The sequence below is a fragment of the Aphelocoma coerulescens genome, chromosome 1 (genome assembly GCF_041296385.1).
Source record: "Aphelocoma coerulescens isolate FSJ_1873_10779 chromosome 1, UR_Acoe_1.0, whole genome shotgun sequence".
Taxonomy (NCBI): domain Eukaryota; kingdom Metazoa; phylum Chordata; class Aves; order Passeriformes; family Corvidae; genus Aphelocoma; species Aphelocoma coerulescens.
The window spans coordinates 43652310-43679724 of record NC_091013.1 but is presented as its reverse complement, the minus strand read 5'-3'; the positions used below and the strand labels follow the sequence as shown (position 1 = coordinate 43679724).

General features: G+C 36.7%; 1 protein-coding gene across 1 annotated transcript in view; it reads left to right on the top strand.

The window, feature by feature from the left end:
* Positions 1-27415, top strand: part of GPC5 (glypican 5) — a 325506-nt gene that overhangs the window by 103995 nt on the left and 194096 nt on the right. The window contains exons 4-5 of the mRNA XM_069027549.1: positions 13025-13158; positions 17235-17360. Coding sequence (XP_068883650.1) covers positions 13025-13158; positions 17235-17360 — 260 coding nt within the window. The remainder of the gene's footprint in view (positions 1-13024; positions 13159-17234; positions 17361-27415) is intronic.

Sequence of the window (27415 nt, the reverse complement as noted above, 5' to 3'; positions counted from 1 at the left end):
TTGCTATAATAAATTGATGTCTTCAAAGAGAGTAAGAAGGACAACACAGGAAAATACAGGTCAGTCATCCTTACCTCCATCCCTGGAAAGGTGATGGAGTAACTAATCCTGGAAACTATTCCAAACAAATGAAGAAGTTGATTGGGAGTAATGGTTAACCTACTTGATGCCCTTGATAGGGCAGCCAGATTGATAGGATATGGTTAGAGCAAGGGATGGTGTCTACTCAACTTTAGCAAAGCCTTTGAGACTGTCTCCTACAACATCCTTAAATATAAACTGTCAAAATGCACAGTGAGGAAGACAGAAAAGTAGATGGGTGGGCCCAGAGGATTGTTATCAGTAGCACAAAGTACAGCTGGAGGCAAGTCAGTAGTTCTCTGACCCCCAGGGGTTGATACTGGGGCAGATACTCTTTAATGTCTTCATTAATGGTCAGGGTGATGGAACAGTTTACCCTCAGCAAGTTTGCGGACAATACAAAACTGGGAGGAGTAGCTGATACACCAAATGGTTGTGCCATTCAGAGGGACCTTGGCAGGCTAAAGAATTGGCCTCAGGGGAATCTCATGAAGTTCAACAAAGGGAAATGAAATGTCTTGTACCTGGAGAGGAATAACCCCATGCATCAATAGCTGCTGGAGGCTGGGAAGCAGCTTTGGAAGAAAGGGTGTGAGGCTCCTGGAGCACACCAAGTTGGCCATGAGAAATATATTTGCACAGTAAAGAAGGCCAACAGCCTCCTGGATTTCTCTGGGAAAAGTGTTCCCAGCAGTTTGAGGGAGGTAATCCTTCCCTTCTCAGCACTGCTGAGATCGCATCTGAAGTGCTCTGTCTGGTTCTGGGCTGCCCAGTACAAGAAAGTTATGGAGTGACTGAAGCAAGTCCAGCCACAAAGGTGGATATGAGACTGGACCATCTTTGATATATGGAGAGGCTGAGAGAGATAGGATTCTTGAGCCTGGAGAAGAAGAGGCTCAGGGGGAATCTTATCAATGTGTATAAATACATGTTATGAGCCAGTGAAGAGGAAAAAGCCAAGCTATTTTCAGCCTTGTTTACTGACAGGACAAGAGGCAATGGGCAGAAATCAAAAACCATGAAATTACATGGAATGGGTTGTTCAGAGAGGTTGTGGAGTTTCTATCGTTGAAAATATTCAAAACCCAACTAGACATGAACCTGGACAACAAGCTGTATCTGACCCTGACTGAATAGGGATGTTAGACTATATAACCTCAAAAAATCCCTCTGAAATAAAGCTGTGATTCTGTGAAATGGTTTAGAAGGTGGCTGCATCAGGGGGATTTTCTTACTGAGGAGCCAGCCATCTTTGACTCATTAGCTGCAGTAGGATAGGACCAGCATACAGGCATCATGGACAAGGCAGGAACATATCCTGTTCATGGTGTTCTTCTAGTGCAAGATGTGGACACTGGCTTCATCTCATGGCTGGTGAACATTGCCATGCAAGCATGTTGCTAAAACTGAATCTTCACAAGCCTATATGCACTGTCTCTTTATTTGACAGATCTTTGGTCAAAGCAAAAGGATGAATTGCTCCTTATACAACCTCTAAGCATGGATAAAATTCCCCGCAACAGGATGATAAAGTCTGAGACCAATGGAGTGATAGCCTGGAGGTTCTCAAAAGAATTGGGAGCCAAGCTGTATCTCAACAGTAGTACTTCTGTTCTCAAGAGAAGTGGCAGTATTGATGTTAAGCTAGGAGGGAAACACTTTACTGTAAGGAGGGAAAATGAGTTTTGGTTTAGAGATTGCGCAGATACTGCCTGAATTTGATGTTGTAGGAAAATTAATTATATTGTTCCTGTCACCAAGCTATCTATCTGGACTCAGCTTTGTACTCCTTTAACTTTCAGCAAGTGTGTGTGGTTCCCATTATCAATCTGTAAAAGACAACCCCCACGTGAACCATTTGCCATATATTTCTTTCATATATTACAAAAAGACCAAAAAAATCCCAAACTCCTATCATTTTCAGCAAAGCAGATTTTGGAATAAAATCGTGGAGTTCTGCCTGAAGCTTTTGGCATATGACTGTGCCATCATTACATTGCTGGATTTAAATTACTTGATACATTGATGAATTTAAATTACTTCACAAGATTGATAGAAACTGATTTGTGAAAACTGCTGAACAGTAATGGGATTTAAAATCTAATACAAATCTGTTTGAAAAGAAGGCTTGATATCTAACCTAACACAGAGTTGAAGACCATCACCTTTCCTTTCTCTCCATTCAGATATGCATCCAGCTGTAGCTGTGAAAAACTGTACTGCTTGTGTAATACAGGATGGGATATACATCTTTTATATACATCTTTTCATATACATTTTTATACATCTGTCATTTTTTTAATGTTGCATGAAGTAAGTCTATTGCAGTCATGACCTCCATCAAATTCAGATTCTTGTAGTGTTGTATTTCACTTCCCCATTGTTTTATCATGGAAAAGCTCCTTGCATCTATCAAAAAGTTTTCTTGTGAAGCTAAACTGGGTTTTGTTCATAAGAAAAGAGAATGGAGAACTTTGAAAACAAAGTGAAAATCACCAAATAAAGTGTTTGTGGCTTGTTTTTAACTAATGAAAAGTTGTTTTCATTAAATAGTGGGCTTTATTCCTACCTGGACATACTTCACAGTTGGACAGCTCTTCCATCTTTTTTGGTTTGATCCATCCTTTCTGTATATTCCAGTAGCTTGCATTTACTGAGGTCTGAAGTAATACTTTTATTTCTGGCATCTATACCACACACTGTATATTAGTACAAGTCCCTAGGCTGGTTTTTTTTGTGACTGAAATCAGTGTTTATCCAATAACAAGAAGGTATGTGCTACAACATTTAACATAAAAATTGTGGTAATCACAACTCAGTGCATTTTGTGTGTTGGAATGGCAGTTGTATGCCTGATGTTGCTGGATTATCCTCAAAACTGATGTCCTTTTGCAGTTGGTCTACTTTTTTCTAATGTGTAGAAGCAGGGCTTTAAATCATGTCTACAATTTTGGCAGAGGCAGCAATACATGCATAGTTATGCACACGTTGTGGAAAAATGGGTGTATGATCTGCTCCTTTGATTTAGCCAGGCATTGTACCCAAATGCAATTTGGAAAGACAGAATACATACACATTGCTGGACATACACTTGGTAATATCCTGTTTGTCTTCTGTGTCAAGGTTTATGATACACTGGGAAATGTGTGGCAAACACTGGAAGCATTTGTTTCTGTCAAGAACTTTTTAAACATAATAGCAAACATGAAGCCACGAAACCATGACTGTTTAAACAAAATCAGTTGCTATGTTGCTCAGCTTCTCAGCATTTGAGTATATGGTGTCTCAGCTTTTGGTACCACTTTCAAGATGCATCCTTTTCTATTCCTCTTCTTTTTTTTTCCAATTTTCCTTTCATTTATGGAAATGACAGAGGACATATTTCTCACCTTTGGTGAGAAGATGTTCAAATCCAGTGTCAAGTTCACGTCTCACACTTTTCTGAAAAGTGCTTTCTTAAAATTCATTTGCCAAATTGCCCAGATTCCTCCCCTGTCTCTCCTACAGTGGAGTTACTTGTTGTATGGGCTGCAGTTGCACTGGCAGAGTGTTACGGACTGACAACAATCCCAGGCCCCAACTCCCCTGCAGCACCTAGGGGACTGAAGGGCAACAGAAGAGCTGGAAATGAAGGAATGAGATTTACCTTGAGATGAAGGAGGGAGGAGATAGGAAGAAGGTGTTTCTAGTCTGAACTTTGTTTCCCACCATCATAATCTCTTTTTAATTGGCAATATATTAATTAGTCTTCCCCAAGCTGAGGCTGTTTTGGCCATGACATTAATTGGTGAGTGATCGCCTTGTCTTTATCTCTACCCACAGGCTTTTTCTTCGTATTTCTCTCCCCTTACTCTGTAGAGGGGGGGAAGTGAGAGAGCAGCTGGGTGGGCCTTTGGCTCTTAGCCAGGTCCAACCCTCCACAATTATCGACACACACGCCTGGCTTTGGCAAGCAATGCTGAGTAGTGCAGGTTTACATGAGATATGTTCAGTCAAGACTGCCAAGTAAATAATGTAGGAATATATCATGGCATGCATTATGTATTGGTATTTAATGTGTTTTGAACAAGCCTGCTTCACAATTTAAAATTACTTGATTCTTATGTTAAATGTTTCAATTTTGCTGCATTTCTTTTTTAAGATTGAGATCTGTTATGTCAGGGAAGCATAGGATCTTTAATATACCTTCCCTTTTTTGTCTTTTTTTATAACAGAAGATTAGGCAAAATTTGGGCAAAATGCATAGATCTGAAATGGTTTTTCTCTTTCAATTGACTGCATGGGGGCTCAGAGATCTGAAAAATGTGCAGTAAGCAGTCTGGGCTGCCATCACGTTCTGGGTTTAGGTGATGTGGTAGATACCTAACTCTGCTTTGGCACACTGGCGGGCTTGTCTCAATGTGCCCGCTGGGCACTTGGACTGAGGGTAAAGATGATTCTCTAAGAGACTGAAAATGCTGCAATATGATTCTTCATATTTGCAAAAAGAGAAGAAAGGAGACTATTCTCTCCTTCCCCAAAGCTGAGTAGAAGGCATGAACAAGTGTAAAAGAAGAACACTAACAATCCTTTCTGTGCTGTGTATGTGTTTTTCATTGTGAAACAGAATAACTGTTCACAAAAAGTACTGAGCTGAGCAGACTTCTGGTATCTCGGCTGGCCTTTAAATCACTACCAACCCTTTGTAATGAAAGAGAAAAACTTTGTTGAGGGCAAATCCAGAGATTTTGAAGCAAATGAGCTTTTTGGACTATTTTGGTCCCTGATATGATATGAACATGTATGAATAAGTGACTGTCTTGTATGTCACAAAAGATCTTCAAAGAAAACTGTTCTTCCCAGGTTCAAAGAAGAGAGTGAGGAGGCACTGAAACACTTAATATACAGATACAGGAAGCAGAAACACTGATCTCATAAGCTGCAGTTTGGAATGGGGAAGAAACACGTAGGTCCTCTGAAATACTAACTAGATAGTGGATTTTTCCCTCCTTTTTTCTGATGTTTTTTGACTCTTGTTAATATGAAAAGGTGACACTCCAATTATACAGAGTTATTGACAGTGCCTTATGCTAAATGAAATAATGCATTATGACTTAATTTAAGTGGACATGATTTTATTAACTTAGACACTTTTGTTACAGAATTTTGCTAACAAAACTGCACTGCTCTTGGCAATTTTGGAACATAAATTGCAGCCTGCAATAAAGTGTAAACACATTGTGCAGACATGCTGATGCAGCCAGCTTGTTTTGCTTTCACTAATTTTTTATGTATTATAAATTGTAATATGCTTTTTAAGTGAGTTGCATGCCTGATAAAGGTTATAGAGCCCCAATTCTGCCTTCATTGACAATCACATTTCTACTGAATTTCTTTCTGTTTACACAGGTAACCCTGCGTAGTCTTAGACCTAGATTTAAAGAACAGTTCTGCCTGTGTCCTACAAGACAGCAAGATGTTAGCCCTCCTGTGTCAGAGTTGTACTTTCTGGGCACACAGAAATAAGGAGTAATAAAGTATATTTGAACCACACGAAAGCATAAATAAATCCGTCAAACCTACACACAAGCAGCTGATCTTTGGAAAGGGCTACTGCCAGTTTTATAAAATTTCTTTTCAGAAAAGAACCACAGAGTGTTTTCACTGAACATAAATGAAACACCTTGGCATCCACTAAAGCAGACTTGGATCAGGAGAGCTGGCAGCCTCTCATAAGAAGCAGTTTTTGTTGAACTGCCTTTGAAGAGTTTGAACTGGCAGTGCTGTGTTCTGGCTACAGGGTAACTTGGCTGAGAACATTAGGATTTCCCCTGACATTAAGTCATTTAAAGTAAAAAAAAGTAAAAAAAAAAAATCATTTCCTTCCTTCCCAGCTCCATTCAGGAGGAGAAACTATTTTTACTGCCAGACTTGCTGACTGTTAGTCCCTCATGAATGGAGCAGCAGAATTTAAACCATTTACAATTTTAGTAATTAAAGACCGGAAGACACAAAAGTATATTAAGAAGCTCATATTTAATGGGCTCTTAGATTTCGTTTTGCAATCCTAACATGCAAAATTATGAAGGAAAGCAGAGATAATTAAACATTGATAAGATATGAAAACAGTCTCAAGAACTTGGACAGGAGTACTGATTTTGATAAATGTAGTGGTAGGAGGAGGAGATGAGTCTCAATCATGTGAAAGCTGGGGACTGTGGCTCCTAGAATCCAACAGCTTGAACAGCAGTCTTTTACAAAACCATATGAAAAAATTCTGATTATAAAAAGCTGATTTGCAAACTCTTTGTGTTTTTGTCTCTTTCCTTGGTCTTGACTGAAGATTTTGTAAAATCACAGGATGGTTTGCATTGCAAGGGACTTTAAAGATCATCTATTTCCACACCCCTGCCATGGACAGGGACTCTTTCCACCAGACCAGATGTTCAAAGTCCCATCCAACCTGGCCTTGAATACTTCCAGGGATGGGGCATTTCCCCATGGCAGTGGTGCTTCATAGTGCCAAACAAAGTGGAATTATTAGTTCAGTATCTCCAAGTTGTACTTCAATTTATGTATCACAGAATATATATTGATATATGTATTTTATATATCAAAAAATTGTATTTTTTTATACAATAAAAGTATAATTTTCTGTATACTTTTATTTCCAATATGTAATCCTTTCATTTTTTTCTTGAGGAGGGTACCACTGCCTTGCTGGTGGATGTGCATTCTGTACATCTGCAGTTTACATTTATTTTTCCTCAATACCACCTGGTTGCATGTGAGAAAAACTCTTATATTTCACAAGTTTTCTTTGAATTGGATTTGTACTTTTTGAGCTTGAAACCGCTTCCAGCTATATCTCTCTTGGAAAATTGTAACTGCACATTTTCATGTGTCATCTGAAATTTCAATTTCCATTTTGAATAAAATTTCTTTGAAAATATCATTAGCTGGCAAGTCTGTTTAAGATTTGTCTTGCAGGGGATTATAAATTGTTTAGTATTTGAGCAGACATTATTCTAAGTGTCGTCTTTGCTCTCTAATTCTCCTGACTTTTGTTCACAGTGTTATCCTCTTCACTGGTCATGGATGTCTCCTGCAAATTCTGTAAAATGCTTAAGCCTAGGTATGAAACTTGTTATTTGCCACTGTAACTCCAGAACTTGCTTATTTCTGTATGTCTGAGACATATTGTTAGAGTCAAGTAGTCACAGATAAAGAAGACAAAATTTGCAGAGAAAATAAAGAAAATAATACAGAATTTCCTCATGGTTTTCCTGGGTTGCAAACCCTGGTGGTATTCCACCACTCTCTCCTGAAACAACCGCACATCAACATTTTTCCTTTTCTGAAGGAAAAATAGATATTAGTACCTCATGCTTGATCTCCTTGTTTTCAAAACCTTGGATTTTTTCTCAATAGGGAATACTTCAATCTCCCATGCCATGTGCATGGAGAGATTATCTCATATATCAAAATGCATTTTTCTTTGAAACGAAAGTTTGACATTAAATGAGCAACTCTTCAAAACAAAAACAAAACAAAACCAAACCAAAAAAAAAAAAACAAACAAAAAACCCCCAAAACCAATAGAAGGCTGCTGAAGTGCTTGGGAATACTGAAATGCTGATGCTCCCTCTCGTGGTGTAGATGAAATAAAACAAACCAAGGAAACTATAACAGTTTAATGCATTATTTTCCTTGATCAATATCTTTGGTAGTTTGATTAGTAATCTGGTGCTGGAAATGCTGGTGACTCATCAAGAATTTGTTTCTAAAAGAAAGAATGCTCTCGTGTATTACTACAAAAGAAAATAAAATTAACCACAATTTTATTTGTAACCATTGTATCTCCAACCAGCCTGATGATTCATTCTAGCTTTGTTTTAGAGTTCAGCTGTCCATTTGCTCACAAGTGTTTGGGGAGATTTAACTGTAAGAAGTATGGCAAATCTGTGGTCTGACAGCTAGAACTGAAAGCCACCAGACTAATCACTAACTAGAACATGAATTAAATAAAATCAGATTATGGATTAGCTAGTCACTGGGACTATGCTGTGCACAGAGGAACAGGGGAGAAGGCACCTCTCTGGGTACAACACCTCTTGAGCTTTTACTCAGATCTAGCTGGGAGCCAGAACCAGGAGTCTGAAAATTGCTCTTTCCTTTATGTTTAACTCCTTCATGATTGTTTTGGTAAGTTTAGCAAACACTGTAACTTTTTGATACATATATGTATATATTTCTAGAATTTCCTGTAAATGGGGTATGTGTCAAGTGTTAGCTAGATTGATCCAGTCTCCCAGACCTGTGAGGCATCAGTGTGGCCATAGTCCATGCAGGCATTTAAAACTTGAGCCTACTGGGACTTGGAAAATCTAGTTTGAAGTGCAACACAGGACAAGCTTTCAGTTTGCTTTAGTCATTTGATGTAAAATAATTTCAGTAGAAATGATGAGGTCAGAAATAACCATTTGTACAGTGGGAAAAAAGAGCAAAAGCCACAAACCAAAACCAAAACAAAGAATGTGACAGATTTCTCATAGTGAGCGTCTGAACTTAGAGGTGTCCGACCATTATTGATGTGATGCTCCCATCATTGTGCAGTCCTGTTTAAATACAAAGGTTTGTAATGCTCCAGTTTTCCAAACTGTGAGTAATTGTAAGCAGACATTCTAAGGAATCTCACCAAGCAAAATCAAACTGCCATAAAGTTCATGTGTGGCACTAATTGCAATTTAACTGCGTGGTTATTACAAGAGCTTTTAATTAACTCAGTCGTCATACTGTGGCACACAAATTGTGCATAATAGCAGCATGCTGACTGCAATGACAATAGGTTTGTCTGAGCTGTGAAAATCAGGAGTTTTGTAATTTTCTGAGGTTTCTTTTCGTGCCCTTAAATATTGTGTGGTATTTAAGAATATTTCAAAAAAGGAAAAAAAAAAGAAAAAATTATATCAAGTTGCTGAGGCTTGCCTGTTTTAAAATTTTGTAGAAGTCTTTAATTCTTCTAAAATTCAGCAAGATGTATCTCACTGAATTATATTTCTGACAGTTTTTCAGTTTCACTTTTCTATTTTTAATCCCCTTTGAGGGTCATTCTACTCTCCCTTTTGTTTTTGAAGCCTAGAAAAAAGCTCAGTTTGTGGAAACTTTAACAGGGAATACCATTCCAGTGAAACTGGAAGATAGTAAGAACACATTCTGATCAGATATTGCTGCAAAATGGTCATATATTAGTTCGTTAAGGTAGTGAGACCATTGCCCTTCTCTCAAAGTTATGATTCCAGTCTCTCAAGACTGGCAATAATAGCACTGAGTGATTTTTCACTTGGAAGGTTAATTTTGCAGTCCAAAGACTAAAAATTAAGAAACAATGTAGCTAATGGATATAGTTGTAGTCCTTCAGAAAACATAGAAAATACAACTGAGTGGTGTTACACTTAGCACATATACTTCTTTCTGCAGATAAAAAAAAGAATGCATAAAAAAAAATAAAAAGCAGGCATTATTATGGAAACTGTATTTATCTGGTTTTTAGATTATCACCAGCCCTGTACTGGGAAATGAGATACTGGCATATTTTGTTTGTAAAGTACTTGGCTTACAGTCAGAACAGACACCTGAAGGCAAGACAAGAGTACATGACGTTTTCATGTGCACAAGTTTACTGAAGAAACCAGGTGATAAGACTCTGCTAGTGAGGGAGGCAAAAGTAAATTTGCCGTGCATATAAAGTTAATGGTTTAAACATGGCATAAAAGTGACAGGCAGTACTGAACAGTTAAAAAACCCCAGGCTGGGTTCAGCCAGGTGAGCAAGAAGAACCAACACCACACAAAGCCAGGGGTCCCAGAGATTTAAATATCACAGATATAAGAAAGGTAACAGAGATGCTGACATCACCATTGTAAATGCTGAAGTAGCTCATCCTTCAAAAACTATGTCTGAATAAGTAAGTGACTGCTAGAGAGCTAATCTCGTGCTGCTGCTCTCATTACAGAACTGAGTTCTCAGCAGTATGATTACTGTCATGCATATCTTTGTGAGAATGGCAGAGGTGTATGTGGTGCTGTGCAAATGCTTTTTATTAGAATTTTCATAATTTTCCAACACTGGGGAAAAAATAAGTTCTTAAAAAGACATTTCAGATAATTAACTAGCATTTAATGTTATTTTTATATATAACGTTTACCCAAGATTAATTTTTAAGAAAGATTTTGTATTTGAAACTAAGGTTTGCATTTACATGTATCAGTGAATGCAAATTTCCTAGTATTGCAAATGTATTTCTTGAGACATTGACTCAAAGAGAACAACCAGAGAAAGGCTGTTAGACAGTATTTTGAAACAACTGTTTATGTACAGCACATATAAAACAAGTATCATCCATATTCCAAGGCACTATGACTGTAAAAATTATTGATTTTCTTTTTTTGTTCAGTTTAGTCAGAGCAAAATATAATGAGACTTTACTCTAAATTCAAGAAATATGGAAATCTTGTTTTCCTAGTGAATTTGAATGTATATAGTGGTTTTTTTTAGTTTACTGTAGGTGGAGCCAATTTATTTATTTTGGTTTTTTTATTTATTTCTTTTTTTTCCTTGCCCTGAAGGACTGGTACTCATCTGCTCAGGGGCTGCAGTAGGCAGCAAGTCATCTCCACCTTGTTTCTCCTCTCCCCACAGGCTCCCACCCTGCAGTCAGGCTCTGAGAGTGCCTGGACAGCAAAGGTGCCTTGTTCAGATATGCCAGGCACCTGAGACCTGCAACACCCTACACACCTGACCCATGCCTGTCATGAGACAGAGCCTCCTTCCCAAACATCTGGATCTGACTCTCACTCTCACTCTCACTCTCACTCTCACTCTCACTCTCACTCTCACTCTCACTCTCACTCTCACTCTCACTCTCTGTTAAACCCTTTTTTTTTATTCTTGGTAAGACAAAGAGTAGTTCAAGAGCGTATGGCAAGCTGGAACTGAGGCAACTCAAATCAATCAATTGCTTTGTCATAAAAGCTGATCATAAGCATAATGCTCCCTGTGTCACATCAGTGAGCATAGAAGAATGTGATCAAATGAAAACATTTTGTGTCTGTGGTATATTTCCATTATAGAGATATATGGCATAGAGTGGCTGATGGGATAAGCTGCTGCAGAGGCTGCCACTGAAGAAGCAAACTCACATAAGGATGCATGAAGCATAGAAAAAGTGTAGAGACTTATGAGAGGAAAAATAGGGAGTCCAGTTAAGCTGGTGGAATATGCTTTAATGTGTTCTGAAGAAGATGTAATGGGGGAAATAGTGTGAGGGATGTTTGAAACTGAATTTGAGGACAAGAAGGAATGTAGTAAGGTGCTGTCCAAAGAGACACTGCCTCTAAGAATAAGCAGTGAAATGAATGCTTTGAGTGATGTTGAAAGTGTGATCCCTTAAAGGACATTAGTCACATGCCCAGAGATAATTGTCTTGCAGGTAAATTCATGCATGTCATTTGAAGGGAGTTTAACTTGGCTGCCTGAGTTGTGACATGTGAACCACAGCCTAGAAGGACTACTCACTTTTAACTTTACCCTCAATTTCAAATCATAAGGTGAATACTAATTCTTGTGTAGTAATAATGCTGATTCTTTCTTCTTTTCACTGGCCTAAGCAAGTGCATTCAATGAATCTTTCATTATCACCACTTACAACATGCATGGCAACAAACTCATCAAAGTAGATGTGTTTATTCTGTTTTGAATTTTAAATGTATTTCTTACCTAGCTCTACAGCAGTTCTTAGTTGGAAAGATGGTCCCTAAGACTTGTACTACTCTCTTTAATGCATGATGATAGCTTGAAAATGAAATTTATTTGCTCTCTCTGTTCTTACATGTGGGAATATAAAATGCAATAGGAAACAATAATCCCTGTTCTGTAGCATACACGTTCCTTCCTTCACATGGTAGCATTTTGAGTATGTTTCTGCTTCAAAGTTGGATGCCTGTCTTAGAGGCTGCATTGATCTCTTCTCTCCCTTTTTCTCTGTAAAAGTTAACTACCTTTTGACTACCAGGTTTTCATAAATCACATGCAGTATTAGTTTTTTCACCAGTGCTGGCTTACACAAATGCGTACTGTTCAGTCTGCTTAGTATATCTTGTCTGTTGTGATTACAAGCATAACTATCTCTTATTTAATAAATATATATATAACCCTAATTATTTTTATTTAATGACTAGGAAGAGCAATGAGCTAGGAAAGTGAATTGATGTCCTCTGTCATACAAATTACTCAGTATCACATTTTACAAAGAAGAAAATGAGAGCTCATGGGAATTTTTATCTATTGACATCCAGATCAGAAAGCTGGACGTAAAATTATTTTATATTTTCAACATCTGTGCTCCAATATCATTAAACTTACATCTTGGGTCATTACCTTAACATCTTGCAATGTTGTAATGCAAGTTTCCAGTATGCTGTTCACTATATGCTTTGTGTCACTGGGCTGAACATGCCATAATAACATCAACCCTGAAAGAAAGCACAAAGTTCAATGCATATTAAAAATGTGATTGGGATATATTACAGATAAAATGAAAATACGCTGCTGTTCACCACACATCATACCTTCTGAGGTTATTGATATTGTCTGCATAATAATACACTTCCCTTATGGGGAAAAAAAAGCCACAATCAATAAAATACATGGTGACTTTCTTATACACTTAGTATCCCTTAGAAAGGAATGCTTTTATTATTATTTTTCCTGCTATAAAGTGACTAATTATGTGTTTGCTGCATTCATTATGGATGCAATGTTACAAAGTATGATAATTAAATATGCTTTTCTTAGCTTAGTCTTTCTATCTCATTAAAATGTATTGAAACTGAATTGAGAGATACATAAGAATTGTTGCTTACATGTGTTCTTTCCTTCTTCTTGTGGCTTTTTTTCCTTTTAGGTGAATAAAATGTGCGGTCCTCCTGTAAGGAAGCCTAAAGAGTCTCCAGGTTGCTCCTTTGATCAGAACAAAGATAATCAAGGGTTGAAGATGTTCTCCAGAGACAGTGAAGAAACACTCACCAACAGAAGAAAGTAAGACATTAGTTTTACAGCCAGAAAGAAAGAATAAAGTAAGCCATTAATTTTACAACAGAGTAGATGATGCTCAATGCAATGGCATTTATTACTAGAGAATAAAGTCTTCAAAGAATGAAACATTTTAGCAACACAGTTACATTTTGGAAAGGGTAAATTCATGACTAGATTTTGTTTTCAGAAGTAGTGGACATATGACCAGAGTCATTTGGTGTGGTTAAAGTATTTATGAGAGTGGATAGCATTGATAGAAGGTGTGTTAGCCCTGTGTGTAATTTTTTAAATTACATTTAACTTTACATATCAGCAGGCATTATTAAATCTGACAAAAAGTGTCTGTAGCTTTTTACAGAAAATTATTTGTACAAGCTGATAAGACAGAAAAAAAAAAGAATTATTTTTCTTACATACCTTTTTACTGTAAAAAAGGAGACAACTAAGCATTTGGGACTAAATCTTGAAAGCCTTGTTCAAGCAAGACCTGCTGAGTTGGTTTTTTTTTTTTTGGCTTTTTTGCTGGTATATAGCCAATTGAAGTGACTGCAGAGGCTTGGAGATTTCATTTAAACCTGGTTCAGCATTGCAGTATGAACTTTGTGTAACTATATGAGTTAGGTAGTTGAGCTGTCATTACGGTCTGTGGAAAGGAGACCTCATTTTAGTTGCTCGCACATCTACAAGCATCCAGTGCCACTTAAGGAAATCATGGAATTTCCTGATCTTCTCCTGCCAAGAAGGATGCAGGTGTCCCATAAATTGTATCATAAAGTTCAAGCCTGACAGAATTCAAGAAGTATTTGGACAATACTCTCAGGCACATGGTGAGACTCTTGAGGATGGTCCTGTGCAGGGCTAAGAGATAGACTCGATCCTTGTGGATCCCTTCCAAATCAGCAGATTCTGTGATTTTGTGATGGCTTCCAGCTTTCTGCAGGTACCTTAGGTAGCTGAAGGAATCTCAAAGGACAATCTATATTTAGACAAGTTAATCAGGTCTTCTCAATGACCGTTAGTAGTAATAGCACTGCAAGGCATTAGGAGTCTTGCAGTTAAGACTAAAAGCTTCATTATGCAAATAAAGTATAAAGTTAAAATCAGAAATTTCATTTCTGTAATAGTATTTGCTAAAATACAGAGAAGTTTTCTTTGTCCTCTTTTTCCTCTCATTTCACTTTGTAGTGCACAAGGAAACAGAAGTGAGAGAATTGCAGGGAATAACTGCTCACTCCTGATGTCTGGAGAAGAAAAAATGCCTCTGAGCTTCAAAGGCAGACCATTCTTCTCAGTGTAAGGACCTTCAGTTACTAAACAGTGAAGAAAAAAACACACTCAGAAATACAAATACAGGTTTTTCAAAACATTGTGGGAACAGAAAGATGTGCAAACCAGAAGCCTGCTTTAGGCAGCACAGAAGTTTTTCAGGGAATACCCATTACATGGCTGCACGTTTCTCAGTTACATGTAGCTAAGCAAGTTCTTGATGTTTTCTGATTGCTAACACTCTGCAAACACAATACCATATTCTAAAATCTCACTTAAACCAGAACTGTTCCATGTTTCAAAGCACGGAACACTGGATTGACTTCAGGGAGATTGCCTCAGCGACCTTAGGGGGCATGAGTGGCAGTGGGCAACACAAAGCAACACTGTTTTCCCTTCTCTTCCCTCTCACCTACCTGAGATTCTGGAAACACTTCATGGCATGCAAACTGCACCAAAAAGGGGAAGGGAAAGAAAGTTTGAGATCCACTGATGCAGATCTCAGTTTAACAACTTCTTAGTTTATATCATCTGTAGTTGCTACCTCCTGGATCACCTCCTTCCTTATTAGTCACAATCACTTTACATTTCACTTTATATTGCCATAGCAACTGTAAGAACCTCACATGCAAGTGTGACTTCAGCAAGTGCTTGCAGCCTGCTTTTAAGGAAGTGCTCTTCTCAACTCCACCTTATTTACCTCCTGTGGTACTTCTGTTTTCCAAATGCATGTCCAGATGAAAGTTTACATTTTAAAGTACATGTTGGGCTGCCACTATCTGAACTTTTCCTGAATTATTTTTACCGTTCGATCTAAGCTGATACTTTCTGGTACTATGTGGTACAAGAAGAAAATGAAATTTCTCTATTTTTTTGATGCCAAAGAATTTGTAGTTGAATTTTAAAAGATCTAAGCAGACCCTTCCATAGCAACATAGAAAGTATATAATGCTTTTTTCTCCAGAACTTCAAACAGTTTCTAGTACAGAGAATGAAATTGTAAATAAACAGCAACAAAAAAAAGAACATTTCTGAATAAACAGATAAAAAGTATCTTCAGCTTCCACTGACTGTAATTGCACATTTGTGCTCAGCTGCCTATCGTTACATGCTATCTGGTCTAGAGAAAGATCATGTGAAAGTTGACATTCATAACATTTGCCCTTCTAACTACTTTGGTCAGACATCAACAGGAGCTGAAATCAGTTATTACTTCTCTATTAAATTTAGCTTTGCCTCAGGATGTATTTACTAATAAACTGAATGACCTTTCTGTTAGAATGGAGTTTGTGACAGGATAATATGACGGGTTATTTATTTTTTTTATTTATTCTTCAGAAGAAATTCCAACAGTTCCCTTTGAGAGGACTCTCTAAACACTACTTTTCATCCAGAATGTAAACACAGAGCATAGACAAAATCAAAATCAATCCCACTCAATGGGATTTGGAAGGAAATTGCAAACCCACTGTGCACACTGGATTCGATTTGGATGTGGAGAAATAAAAGATAATGGCTATTCATGGCTAGGAGAGTGTGGATGAATCATGTTTAAAACCTAATACACATAGGCAATTATATGATGCGTGGTCAAAATTGACCCTACATGAGATTTTTCAGAACTGCAGTTTCAGAATTAGTAGGGCACTCACATCACCTTTAATAGACGTAGTAAATCAAAACCACTGTGGTTTGTGTAAAAGATAAGCCCTATTTACATGAAAGAACATATGGCTTTTTAAATGATGGACTGTATATACTCACTGATGTTTTACCTGTTTTAATTTGAAGTAAACTATACTTGACACTTAAATTCCTTATAGAATTTTAGGCCTGTGGTGACTAAATACAGGGAAATATATATTATTTCTGGCATTTTTTCACAACTCCAGACACTATACAAGAAGTTAACATAAAGTGAAGCATGCTGGGTTACACAGCAATGAGTACAGCATTTGGTGGTGCTTTTCTATGTGCCTGCAGGTCATAGATAACTCAGGAATGTGTCGTGTTCCATTCCAGAATGAATAAGTATTTTCATTTTTCACAGTAGGAAAGGGGTCTCCCAGGAAGAGATTTTCAATACATAAACAAACAATTTATATTAAATATCACAATTCTGTTGAGAACATACCTACTAAAAAGTAATTAATTTGTTTTGAATTAAGTACAAAACCTTATCATTACCTCTGGGCATCTTGAAAATTATTTAAAATAAAAATTCATAATTTATAACCTGCCAGCACAGCACATGGTAGAACTGATACAATATTTCAGACAGTTATTTTAATCTCTACTAAATATTTAATATCTACATCTTAAAGCCATTTTACCTAAATCTTGCATTGCTGCATTACTTTAACTAATATTTTTTGTAGTATTTGTAAAGATGTGTAAGGGACTTCTTGTTAGCACTTTTGTAAAACAAGAGACTTATTCACGTGCACCTTGTTTTTAACTTGCTATGCTTTTTTTTGGGAGCATTTTTCGTTTATTTGTCCAACTGTAGCATTGCAAACTGTATCACTACTATGCAAGAAAATTTCAGGTTGAAGGAAAATAGTTCCTGTTCCAGAGCATAGGTAAAATAGGTTTGTTTTCTTTTAATTTAATGGGAGCATCAACTCTGTAAACAAAGAAGTGTATCTAAAAGTATCAAACTCACCTATTGACAAATCAATTTAAAATATCACTGGAACCAGCGGAGAGTAATGGAATAAACACATTCCTTATCTTGTAGAAATCCACAACAGCAAGATGGCTCAATGTTGCTGGTTGACACTGACAACTCTTTCTCGTGTTCCTGTGTGCAGGGACTTTATCAGCCACCTCCGGCTCTACAGAGCCTTCTACGGCGGCCTGGCGGATCAGCTGTGCGGGAATGAGTTGGCAGCGGCCGATGGACTCCCGTGTTGGAACGGGGAAGATGTCGTAAGGAGGTACCTTTCTGACTCACTTTGGTCTTCTTTCTTTCGTAAGTCGTGTTGCACTAAAACAGCTTCTGTTCCAGTCAGGTATGGTGTTTCCCTGTGTCCGTGTCAAGATTGGTTTGAAAAATAAATAAGCATGGGTTCCCTTCTCTCAGGCTTTACCTGTATACAGTAAATAAAATCTCCCTGCATCTCTGTTTAGGAAAAACAAAAAGAATTCTAGTGTTCTTCAGACATTTTTCTTTCAAATTTGCGACACCTAAATATACACTGGAAAAGAAACTGGACTGGCATTTACAAAATACAGTTGGATAAAAAGGATATGGATTTTTGTTTGAGTTTCATCTTTATAAAATGCTCCTTTCAATGCAGCATGTGGTAACAGACTCCAGCTTAAAACCTTCTCTGGCTGTGAAGTATGAAGTAATCTCTTAATATATATAGTTTCCCATGAGAGAGGTAAAAGTTAGACATGAAGATAAAACATTTTAAAAGTGAAACACGTATTTTTTTATATATGCAGCAGCTTGGGAGACATCATTCAGCAGCAATGGCAAAGAAGAGATAATAAACAACTGCAGTCCTAGATGTGTGTCTCTGGAATCAATATATTACACAGCTTATAAAACGCTAGCATTTTTGGATGGCAGAAAGATTTTCAGAGAGCTGATCACTATGTTTTTTGCTTTATTGCTTTGGTGACCAAAACAAGTATTTCTCTGAGCAGGAAATCCTTTCCTTCCTGATGACAGAGACCAAAATATTGAAAAGTTCATTGCAATTATTTGTAATAAAAATCATTATGTTAATGTGGTGTGTATTTGTAGGTAGTATCAAAGATCATATCAAAGAGGGCTGTGAGTTAATGAAGTGGGAGATAGCTGGTACCAAGTAAAGGCAGCAGTGGACAATATACACCTTAGGTATCTCTAAAAAGTTAGGTAGGAGCTGTCATTTATTGATTGATACCTAAGGAAAGTTAATGGACATCTTTTTAGCAAACAGCTACAGGCCCACTTTTCTTTATCTTCTTGGGCAGTCCTGTGCTTTGGCAGCCCCAAAGTCCAGTGAGTGGTTGACTCCCTTGTCGCACTGGCAACCTTTGTCCAGAGATTTCAACAATCTTCTGAAGATGCCATGTTCCTTCTTTAGGTAGCTGTATTTGAGATTTAATCTCAACTGCACGTCCTTGCTTTTGTTTTTCTGCCCATCCCCTGGTTGATTTAAAGTGTTCCTACCAAGTGTTTCAGTAACAATATAAAGTGAGGGTCTTGTAATTACAGATTTCCTAAGAACAAGGTTCTTCTACCATTACTTTTGGCTGCTTATATACTTACTATTCATATATTATGTATTTTCAAACCTACATTATTATATTGTATGGTACTATTATATTGTCTCCATTATTACATTATATGATTATACTGTTATTTCGTTTATACTGTTATACTGTACTGTTTGATTTTGATTGATTAGACCCCAGAGCCCTGATAGAGAAATGAAACTTTCTCCACATTCTCTAAATTCATGGTGTTTTTTAAAAGTAATTTAATATATATGCTAATATATATAGGCTATATATATGCTAATATATATGCACTTTTATATATATATCTATGTGCATATATATATATATATACACACAATATATTTATTATTGGATCCACCCAAAGATATAATGGGTGACAAAAGCACTGTATCTTAAAAGTAAGGAATACCACTTTGGTATTAGTTTAACTTAAAAATTTCCTTAACTAAAATATTTTGTCTTTGTATCTATATTAGTGTATATATATCTATATTTTTGGTCAGTAAATGTGAGTGTCAGTTTCCTGAAAGAGCTGAGATGTAGAGAATAGAAGTACAGACCGATGATTAAAACAAGAAGAGCAGGATACTCTGAATTGCTCTAGATTATCAACTGGAGCTGAGACCTGCAGATTTGTTCCTACACCTCAAGACCTCTGATTGTACACTAAATACATTGTGGTACATTATCTCCTGTTTCAGTACATTTATGAAGGCACTCAGATCTGTCCTCTTCCATCCTTTCATTTTGCCTTCTTGTTCAGTCAAAATGCCCTTCATTCAATTTTGTTTATGTTTGTTCTCTTGTAACTGAAGGGGGAAATCTTTCCTGCAGTTTGACTGAGATACGGGGGGATTTTACTATTAGTATTATTATTACAGAAGTGATGATCTAGGGAGAAGTGTCTATTATCTGCTTTCATAATGGCTAGGATGCATAGCAAGCATTTGAAATATATTCTGCTTAAACATTAGCAAGAGTTTTCTAGTGACAAGGGTAAAAATGAGTAGTTCTGTTGTCCAGTGTCTGCATGAAGAAGGATTTTTAAAAATAGGCAAGGCAAGGCACTGAGAAATGATGCAGCAGAAGCTGATTTTTCTTAGAGATATGGAGATAAATTGGATAGCTCCTTAAAATCTCCCTAAGCCCTATGATTCTGAATCTAGGATTATCTAAATCCTGTGTTGCTCAACTTCTCTTGTCATGATCCCAGGATACTGTGACATTTTAGAAGCCATAATGACCTGAGCAGGCGTCATCGCTTTTCTCTCTAAATGTTGAAGAACCTGTACACTCACTCACTTTACTTTTTTTGTTCTCCCCTCATCCTGCCTTCCCACTAGTATAATAGTAAATAACGATATTGATGAACTCATTAGTGCATCTCACCAGTGTTCCTGGCACTGATGGGGAAAAGTTTGTATTCTTCAAATTAGTTAAAGACAAATAGATTTTATCCATTTTGAGATTCTTCATTCTTTCCATCTGTTTTTGCCTTCTGTTTCAAAACCATGTGCCGTAACTGCTGGTGACTGGAAGTTTGGGCTTGACATGAGAAAACAGTATAATGAACTATGTATTGCTGGTGTATCAGGGCCTGAAGAGATTGCTTGGACTGCTTGCTCTGTCTGTGTTTCAAGCTGCAAGTAGCAAAAAGCCCTGGAGACAAAAGACAGATTAATGAAAAAAAAAAATCTTTGCAGTTCTTCATTTTCCTCTTTGTGCATCTTTCTAAAGGAAGCAATTCAAGGGTTTTAACAGCTATCACATTGTATATCAGTTAAATCTTATAACCTTTTCCTTCTCTAATACTATCCAAGAGATTATCAAGCCTGGATGGGAAAAGGTCAGAAAATGAAAAAGGGTATTATTGAAATGAAAGCTTACTCAACAGTTTACATTTCTTATGCTTCAGCTGTTCCATTTTTGGTTTAAGCTTTATTTTTTTTTTTCAAATCACAATACCATGGAAATATGGCCCTTGATTCTGCAATTCTAGAAATTGTTCTGGATCTAGCATTTCACAGAGTCCAGGCTCATGCTTTCATCAAAACCTCAGACCAGAATTCCCACACTCCTGTATTCATGCCTGAAAAGATCAGTAGTGGCCAGGACTTGCGAGAGCACGACTCTTCGCTCTTGTGAGGTCTATGTCACTGCAGCATGAGGGGCCAGACATCTCAGAGGAGTCTTCAGCCCTTCCACTGTCTTACCCAATTGTGTGACTGCAGTGGCCTAGCATGAAATTGAAATTCAAAGTTCAAAGGCATGGCTGAGTGTCATGATGAAATAACTGGAATTTAGTGTTACAGGATTCATTAGGTTCAATGGAAAAAGAGGTATTGAAATTAATAAGTTATTCACTATCAAAGCATATGTTTGGAATTTCAGTGGCATCTCAGCATTAAAGCTAAAATAATGGGAGCTGTGCAAATAGACTGAGATTGTTCCACTTCACAAACATAAAGAGGTTTAACTGAGATTTATACAGCTTTGGTGATCCAGAGAGCCTGGCTAGAATGTGAAGAGAGATAAATTAAAAATACACAGAGGAGAGCATAATATGTACTGTACTTCTTGAGACCAGCGATTTAACTGAAATAAAAATAGATGTGAGTGAAAAATATAGTAAAATTATGTGTGTTGAAGGATTCACAACTAATGGAGATTATTAAAAACAGCTAATCAAGTTTTGAAGGAAGAGTTTCATATAAAACGCATATCTGAAGTATCCAAATTAAGAGAAATTAAACAGCATGATTGATTTTAATTGCTGAGCAAATTGTTACAAAGTGATTATAATAAGCATCTCTAATCAAATATAAACGTTTAGCTGTAGCACAGCTCTTAGGCTGGGAAAATTTTCTCTTTAGATTCTTAAATATTCTGAAACGAGTACAATCCTGATGCTGTTCTTATCCAACAAAGGAATATAAATGGTGATATAGGGGAAATTAATAAATTGATTCTAATTTCCTTCTGTTTGAACTAATCATCACTTTTTAAAATAAGGAAGAATGTGAACTGTTGTCAAAGGCACCACTTGACACCTATGCAAAAGATTTGTCTGAGTAACTTAAAGTGTGGAAACAGCCCATTATGGCTCTTACTGCTTAGCCTAATTGGCTGCTGCCAACAAGGGCCAGCGACAGATCATAGAGAAAAAGCAACTTAAGTTTGTACTTCCTCAAAATATGCAAATTTGCAAATGTCTGACCCGGAACTGTGAGCATTCAATCTTCCCATGAACTCAAGTCTTCACGCCAGTAGCTTTCCACAACGGGAGAACCAGAAGTTTTCAGATACCAAAGCAGAGTCAATTTAAGAGGGGCTTATGATATATATTTCTGTGTCAACACAGAAAAGACATGAAATGGCATATGTTCCCTTCATTCATAATAATTGTGGGGTTTGTTCCCTATTTCGCCATGAGTTATAACAATAAAAGTCATTCCTGCTTTAATATTGTTAATATCTGTCCTCGGTATATGCTTAGATAAATCTCATGAGGCTTCAGGATGGAATGGATTTAATTACATAGAATCAGCAAAATATGTATTGCATTTGATAACCCCAAATAAATGTTCTACTTTTCCTTTTGTTTGTTTGAGCAAATATATCGTTTTCTGTAGTGTTTGCCCTAGAATCGTTGCACTTGTTTGTCATGCACAGCAGAAGTTCTAACACTGAGTGAATTAATTTCTATTCGGTAGGTAATAATTTACAAATTGTATTGACTTTTAAAATTAAAAACATGATTACCACCATGTTAAATAAATTGTAGCATTTATAAAGTCACAGGAGACTGTTCAAAGGTAGGCACGAGAAAGAACAGTAACAAAGGATATTCCAAGTTTGAATTATTGCATCATCATACCTTCATGGTGGAAGGTTTTGGTCTTTCATATCATAAAGTGTGGTAAAGTAGTCCTGAATTCACTTGGAAACCTTTAAGAGTCATAGATCACTAATATTAAATTGTGATGCCTATTTTTCTATGACTGTGTAAAATGAAAGAATGAAGGCAATAAAAATAAAAATCTATTGTCTCCTTTTCTGTAAGGGTTTATATTAAAACCAAGGAAAACTCATGCAGAAGACTTTGATGCATAATTCAAAAATAAACCTTGCATAGAATAATTAACTATGAATCATAGTAGATTATACTAAACAGAAAGTTTGGGCCACATTGAAGTTCTTTTAAAAGAAATATGCTCTTAGTGAATTCAACTTAGATATAGATTTTCTCTTTCAAATAGTAAGTTTAGTGGTATTTTACAATGAGACTTCTTTCACACACTGATACTCCGAAGCATTTTATATCTCTAAATTCAAGTTATTTATCACCTCTAGCCACGGAAATTTGGTGCAGCAGCTCTCAGTGAATTATTTAAACAGTATTTTGGGTTGTGAAATATTGTCTATGAGGTCTTCTTTCACTGTAATGTCCACAGCAGTTTTCTATAAACTCTGCAACTTTACCAGTCCAGAGAGGAAATTTCAGTGTAATGATGTTCAGCACTGCATCATTTACAGATGTTCCTTTCAACCTTTGTATTATTATGTAACATCTGCTGAAGGCTTTTCTTTTGACAGCTATAGGTCAGCTTTTCATTGAGCATCCTGCACTGGCTGTGAAAGTATGCTATTGAAACTTAGATTGTGCTGAGGGCTTTGCTTTTTACATTTTTACAGACGACGTAGATACTCAAGCAGGGTGACTTTAAAGATCTGGAAATTGGGTGTGAGTCATGTGAAAACCACTAATTTTTCCTATGAGTCTAATTGTGAAAGTTTGCAGAAAGTTTTTCTTTAGATAAGAAAAATTTGCTTTATGTAGCCCTATTTTGACTAATATTCTATAGATTTTTAGGTGTACAGATTGATTTTGTTACTGTCATTTATATAATACAGATGATAAAAAATTGGTATTCATACAGTTTTATCAATGCATTCAAAAAATGAGTTTGTTCATTATTTTTTCTAGAAATAAACATTATTCTTTCCAGTTTTACCAAATTTTTCTCACTGCTTTTGTAGTCAAAAGAATCATTAGATCCTCTGAATGAAGTAAAACTAATCTGCCATTTGCGACTGTGAGTCTACGAGCATGTACTTCAAAATATCGTTATGTCCTTCTTAATAAGAAGTTACAGTCTCTTATCTTTAGCAGCTCAGCTTCTACTTGTATTCCTTTAGAACGGAATGATTGGAAGCATAAATTGGTTTATATTCATTAAAATTACTATTTTGTTCTGTTTCTGTTGTAACACTGCATTTTTAAGGTCAAAGATTTTAGCACTAGTCCACATGTGGGCTCTCAGGAAAATTAAGCTGCATTAATGAAGACTGTGAATTTAGAAATCAGCAATGTTAGCTCATATTTTTTTTCTTAGTTCCTTAAATAACCCAAACTGAAGATACTTTAATTCAGAAAGAATTTTAGTTTTTAAAGTGTAGTATGTTACACAGAAATTTAATGAGGCAACCCAATTAATGCCTACTGCTATGAGTATTTCTGTGACAACTCTCTCTGAAAAAAGACTGAAACAAAACCCAGTGAAAAGGACATAGGTGCACACATGTATGCCATGCTGCAGCCTTAGTACATGATCCAGTCAACAATAGTGTGAATAGTCACATCCAAATCTGAAAGGTTTCCATGTTCAGGTAGCACCGAAGATATCAGAAGTTACTATGAAGAACAGATCAAAGCAGCTGAACTAAATTGTTAGATTCATGCAACAGAAGACTGTGCAGATTCTTCCCAAAAACATGCTTTATACCTGTGAGACAGAGAAAGGAAATAAGCATAAAACCTAGTCCAATCTCACAATTAGTTGTTTTTCTTTCAGAATAAACAAGACCTCTCTGCTACCAGCAAGACCTTCCTTCAAACTGTTAGCAATCTTTATGCATATTTGAGAAAATCCCTTGGATGGAGGGGTTGCACTCTAGTGTTCTGCTGTGTAATATGATGAAGCTTCTCCTCTTAAGGAGTTTGAGGAGTGAATCTGTGTCACGTTAAACACATTTATGTCTTATGTTAATAAGAGCTTGCTGTGTTGAAACTTGTGTTATTCTTCATCATATCTACACCAGGTATTTTTGTGAAGAAATGCATGTCTGAATGGGCCTCTTGGCCTCTTTTTCAGTGAAGAGTTAAATGGACCCTTGTAGGATGCAATTAGTTTAGTCTTCCAATTAGTTGGATAGAACTTCCTAGGACTTTTTTCTCCCCCTTGTTTGTAAAGGGCATCAGTTTGAAAGTACTGGTAAATTTACATTATCAAAGTTTAAAATATCTAGTAACTCAAGCTAATACAAAGTATCTATGCTGACACAAAAAAAAAATAAAATAAACCTAAAGACTAAATATTACAGCTGGTAGACTGATCCAGAACAGCTATGCTTGAGTGTTTGAGGTATTTCACTTGAAAGCTAGGTACCCATGTTGATCCATATACTGCAAGTAATACCATATAACACTGTTGATCTATTTTTACTAGTACTGATCTTCTGGTCAAAGTGATGTATTAAGCTCACTGAGCTAAGCTGTATAAAATAATCATGCAAGACAAAGCATCAGTTTAATTCTTTCTCAGTACCTTAGGTCAAGGGTGGAACATGTTCTTGAGTAAGGTGCAAAACCTTGTGTTTCGCATAGTTTCTCAAAGTTTCAGTTTAAATGTTAGATAAAATTGGAAACAGATTTGGAGAGAATTAGAGTGTTCATGGAAAGAAGACTGACTTTTCGTTTAATTTTCCCTCCGTTTCCTTAGCCTGTTTTCACTGTAGGTGATGTTTTGGTATCTAGAACTCCAGGTTTCAAGTCTCCAGTCATAGAATCACAGAATGGGCCAGATTGGAAGGGACCACAGGGGTACATCTGGTCCAACCTCCCTGCTCAAACAGGGTCATCCCAGAGCACATCTCACAAGATTGCATCCAGAAAGTTCTTGAAAATCTCCAGTGAGGGAGACTCCACAACCTCTCTGGGTGAGGTTCAGCTCTTATAAACAATTACTATAAACTGTTATTAACAGTTCTTACAACAGTTCTTAGAAAGTGCTATAAAAACTGGTATGTTTGTGTCCTTTTTGCAAATATGTCAATGACAATATATGAGAGGTGCTTATGTTCCTGTATAAAATAGGTTCCCAGCAATCCTTTTTTTAGTATGTCTCACTTTCATACCCTGGTGTCTTTAAAACATCTGAATCGCACATTAGTACTACAGTTATAGATGAAGTAACAAGCCTATATTACATCTACTAAAAATGCATTTTTTCATTGCTTAAATAAGTATTTCTGGAACCTACAAAGATAGCATGGCAGACAGGTAATATATTAAGTGTGAGCATCAAAGCAACTTGCCCTATTCTACTTCAGGAAGAAAAGTATATTAACAGTGCCTCCTGAATCCTTGTACAGAAGATGTTTAAAATAAATAAAAACTAATTAACAAATCCTACCAATGTTTTTGATATAAGGATGTTTCATTTTCCATTGAAAAGTATTAAACATGGTCAGTTGACACACTGTGATTCTGAGTGGGGGAAGAGCAGCACTGAATGGTGCAGGGGTGCTAGACAGCAGCTAACAGACAGAGGTGGCATAAACCATTACAGGGGGTTTTGAACAAGAATGTGTAGAAAAATCATTACTGGCCCTGGACAACATATATTTCCAACACAGGAAATATTTTACTATGATCAAACCCAACAAAAGCTCGTTCTGGAAGACTGCCCTTCAGCCTTTTGACAGCACAGATTCACAGAGATTCACTGTAATCATTTAATTTCAAATAAATATTTTAATATAGAGAGAATTAGTTTTTCAAACGAGAATTTTTTACCAGTCACTTCAAGAGCTCTGCTCTTCACTTCAGGACTCTGCTCCCTCTCTGTAATTTTAATTGCTTAGTAAAGGAATATATTTGCAGTGAAAAAGAGTTGAATCAAACAGCCAGAAGTTGTTTATTTGCTTTGACACCTGTGAAGAATTTAAAGTGAAAATTAATTTAGCTCATGTTTCAGTCAATATAGTTAATTCTTTCAGATTCATATGTTAACAATGCCATATTTGAGTGTACAAGGAAGTGTACAACAATTTGAGTGTACAACTTTTATTTTTTAGGGTGAGATTCAACTGACATCTATAGCTATGCAAACATAGGCATCTAATTTGGACTTCTTGAGTCTATGCAGTCAATGGAGAGAGACACATCTGCTTAGTGCTAGTGGACCACTGTAATCACTTGTAAGTGTGCAGCACAGAGTGGTTGCATAGCTTAGATCATCTGAGTCTTGTCCTCAAGAGGATGTAAGTCTGATGGTAAAGCATTTTTTCACCCTAAGGGAACATTGTCATGGTTTAACCCCAGCCAGCAGCAGAATTCCTCGCAGCCACTTGCTCATTGCCCCTGATGCTTTGAAGTGGCTACCTGAAAACAGAGACTAGACAAGATTAAGAGAATAAAAGCAGGTATTTATTTGAAGGGCCTTCAAAGGTACACCTTGGGAGTCAAAAGCCTCCAAGGGGCTCCACCCAAGATGGACCCTGGGTCACGGGTTTTTCACACTTTTATAAGTTTGGTCCATTTGCATATCAGGGTTAATTCTACAATTACAATTTCAGGTAATTAAATAATTACCCCAAGTTCCCCCCCCTCCTCCTCCTTTCCAGAGACTTCAGTTTACATATTTTGGGGCCTGGGACAACAAGGTGTCCTTGAGTTCAGGCCCAGAGAGGG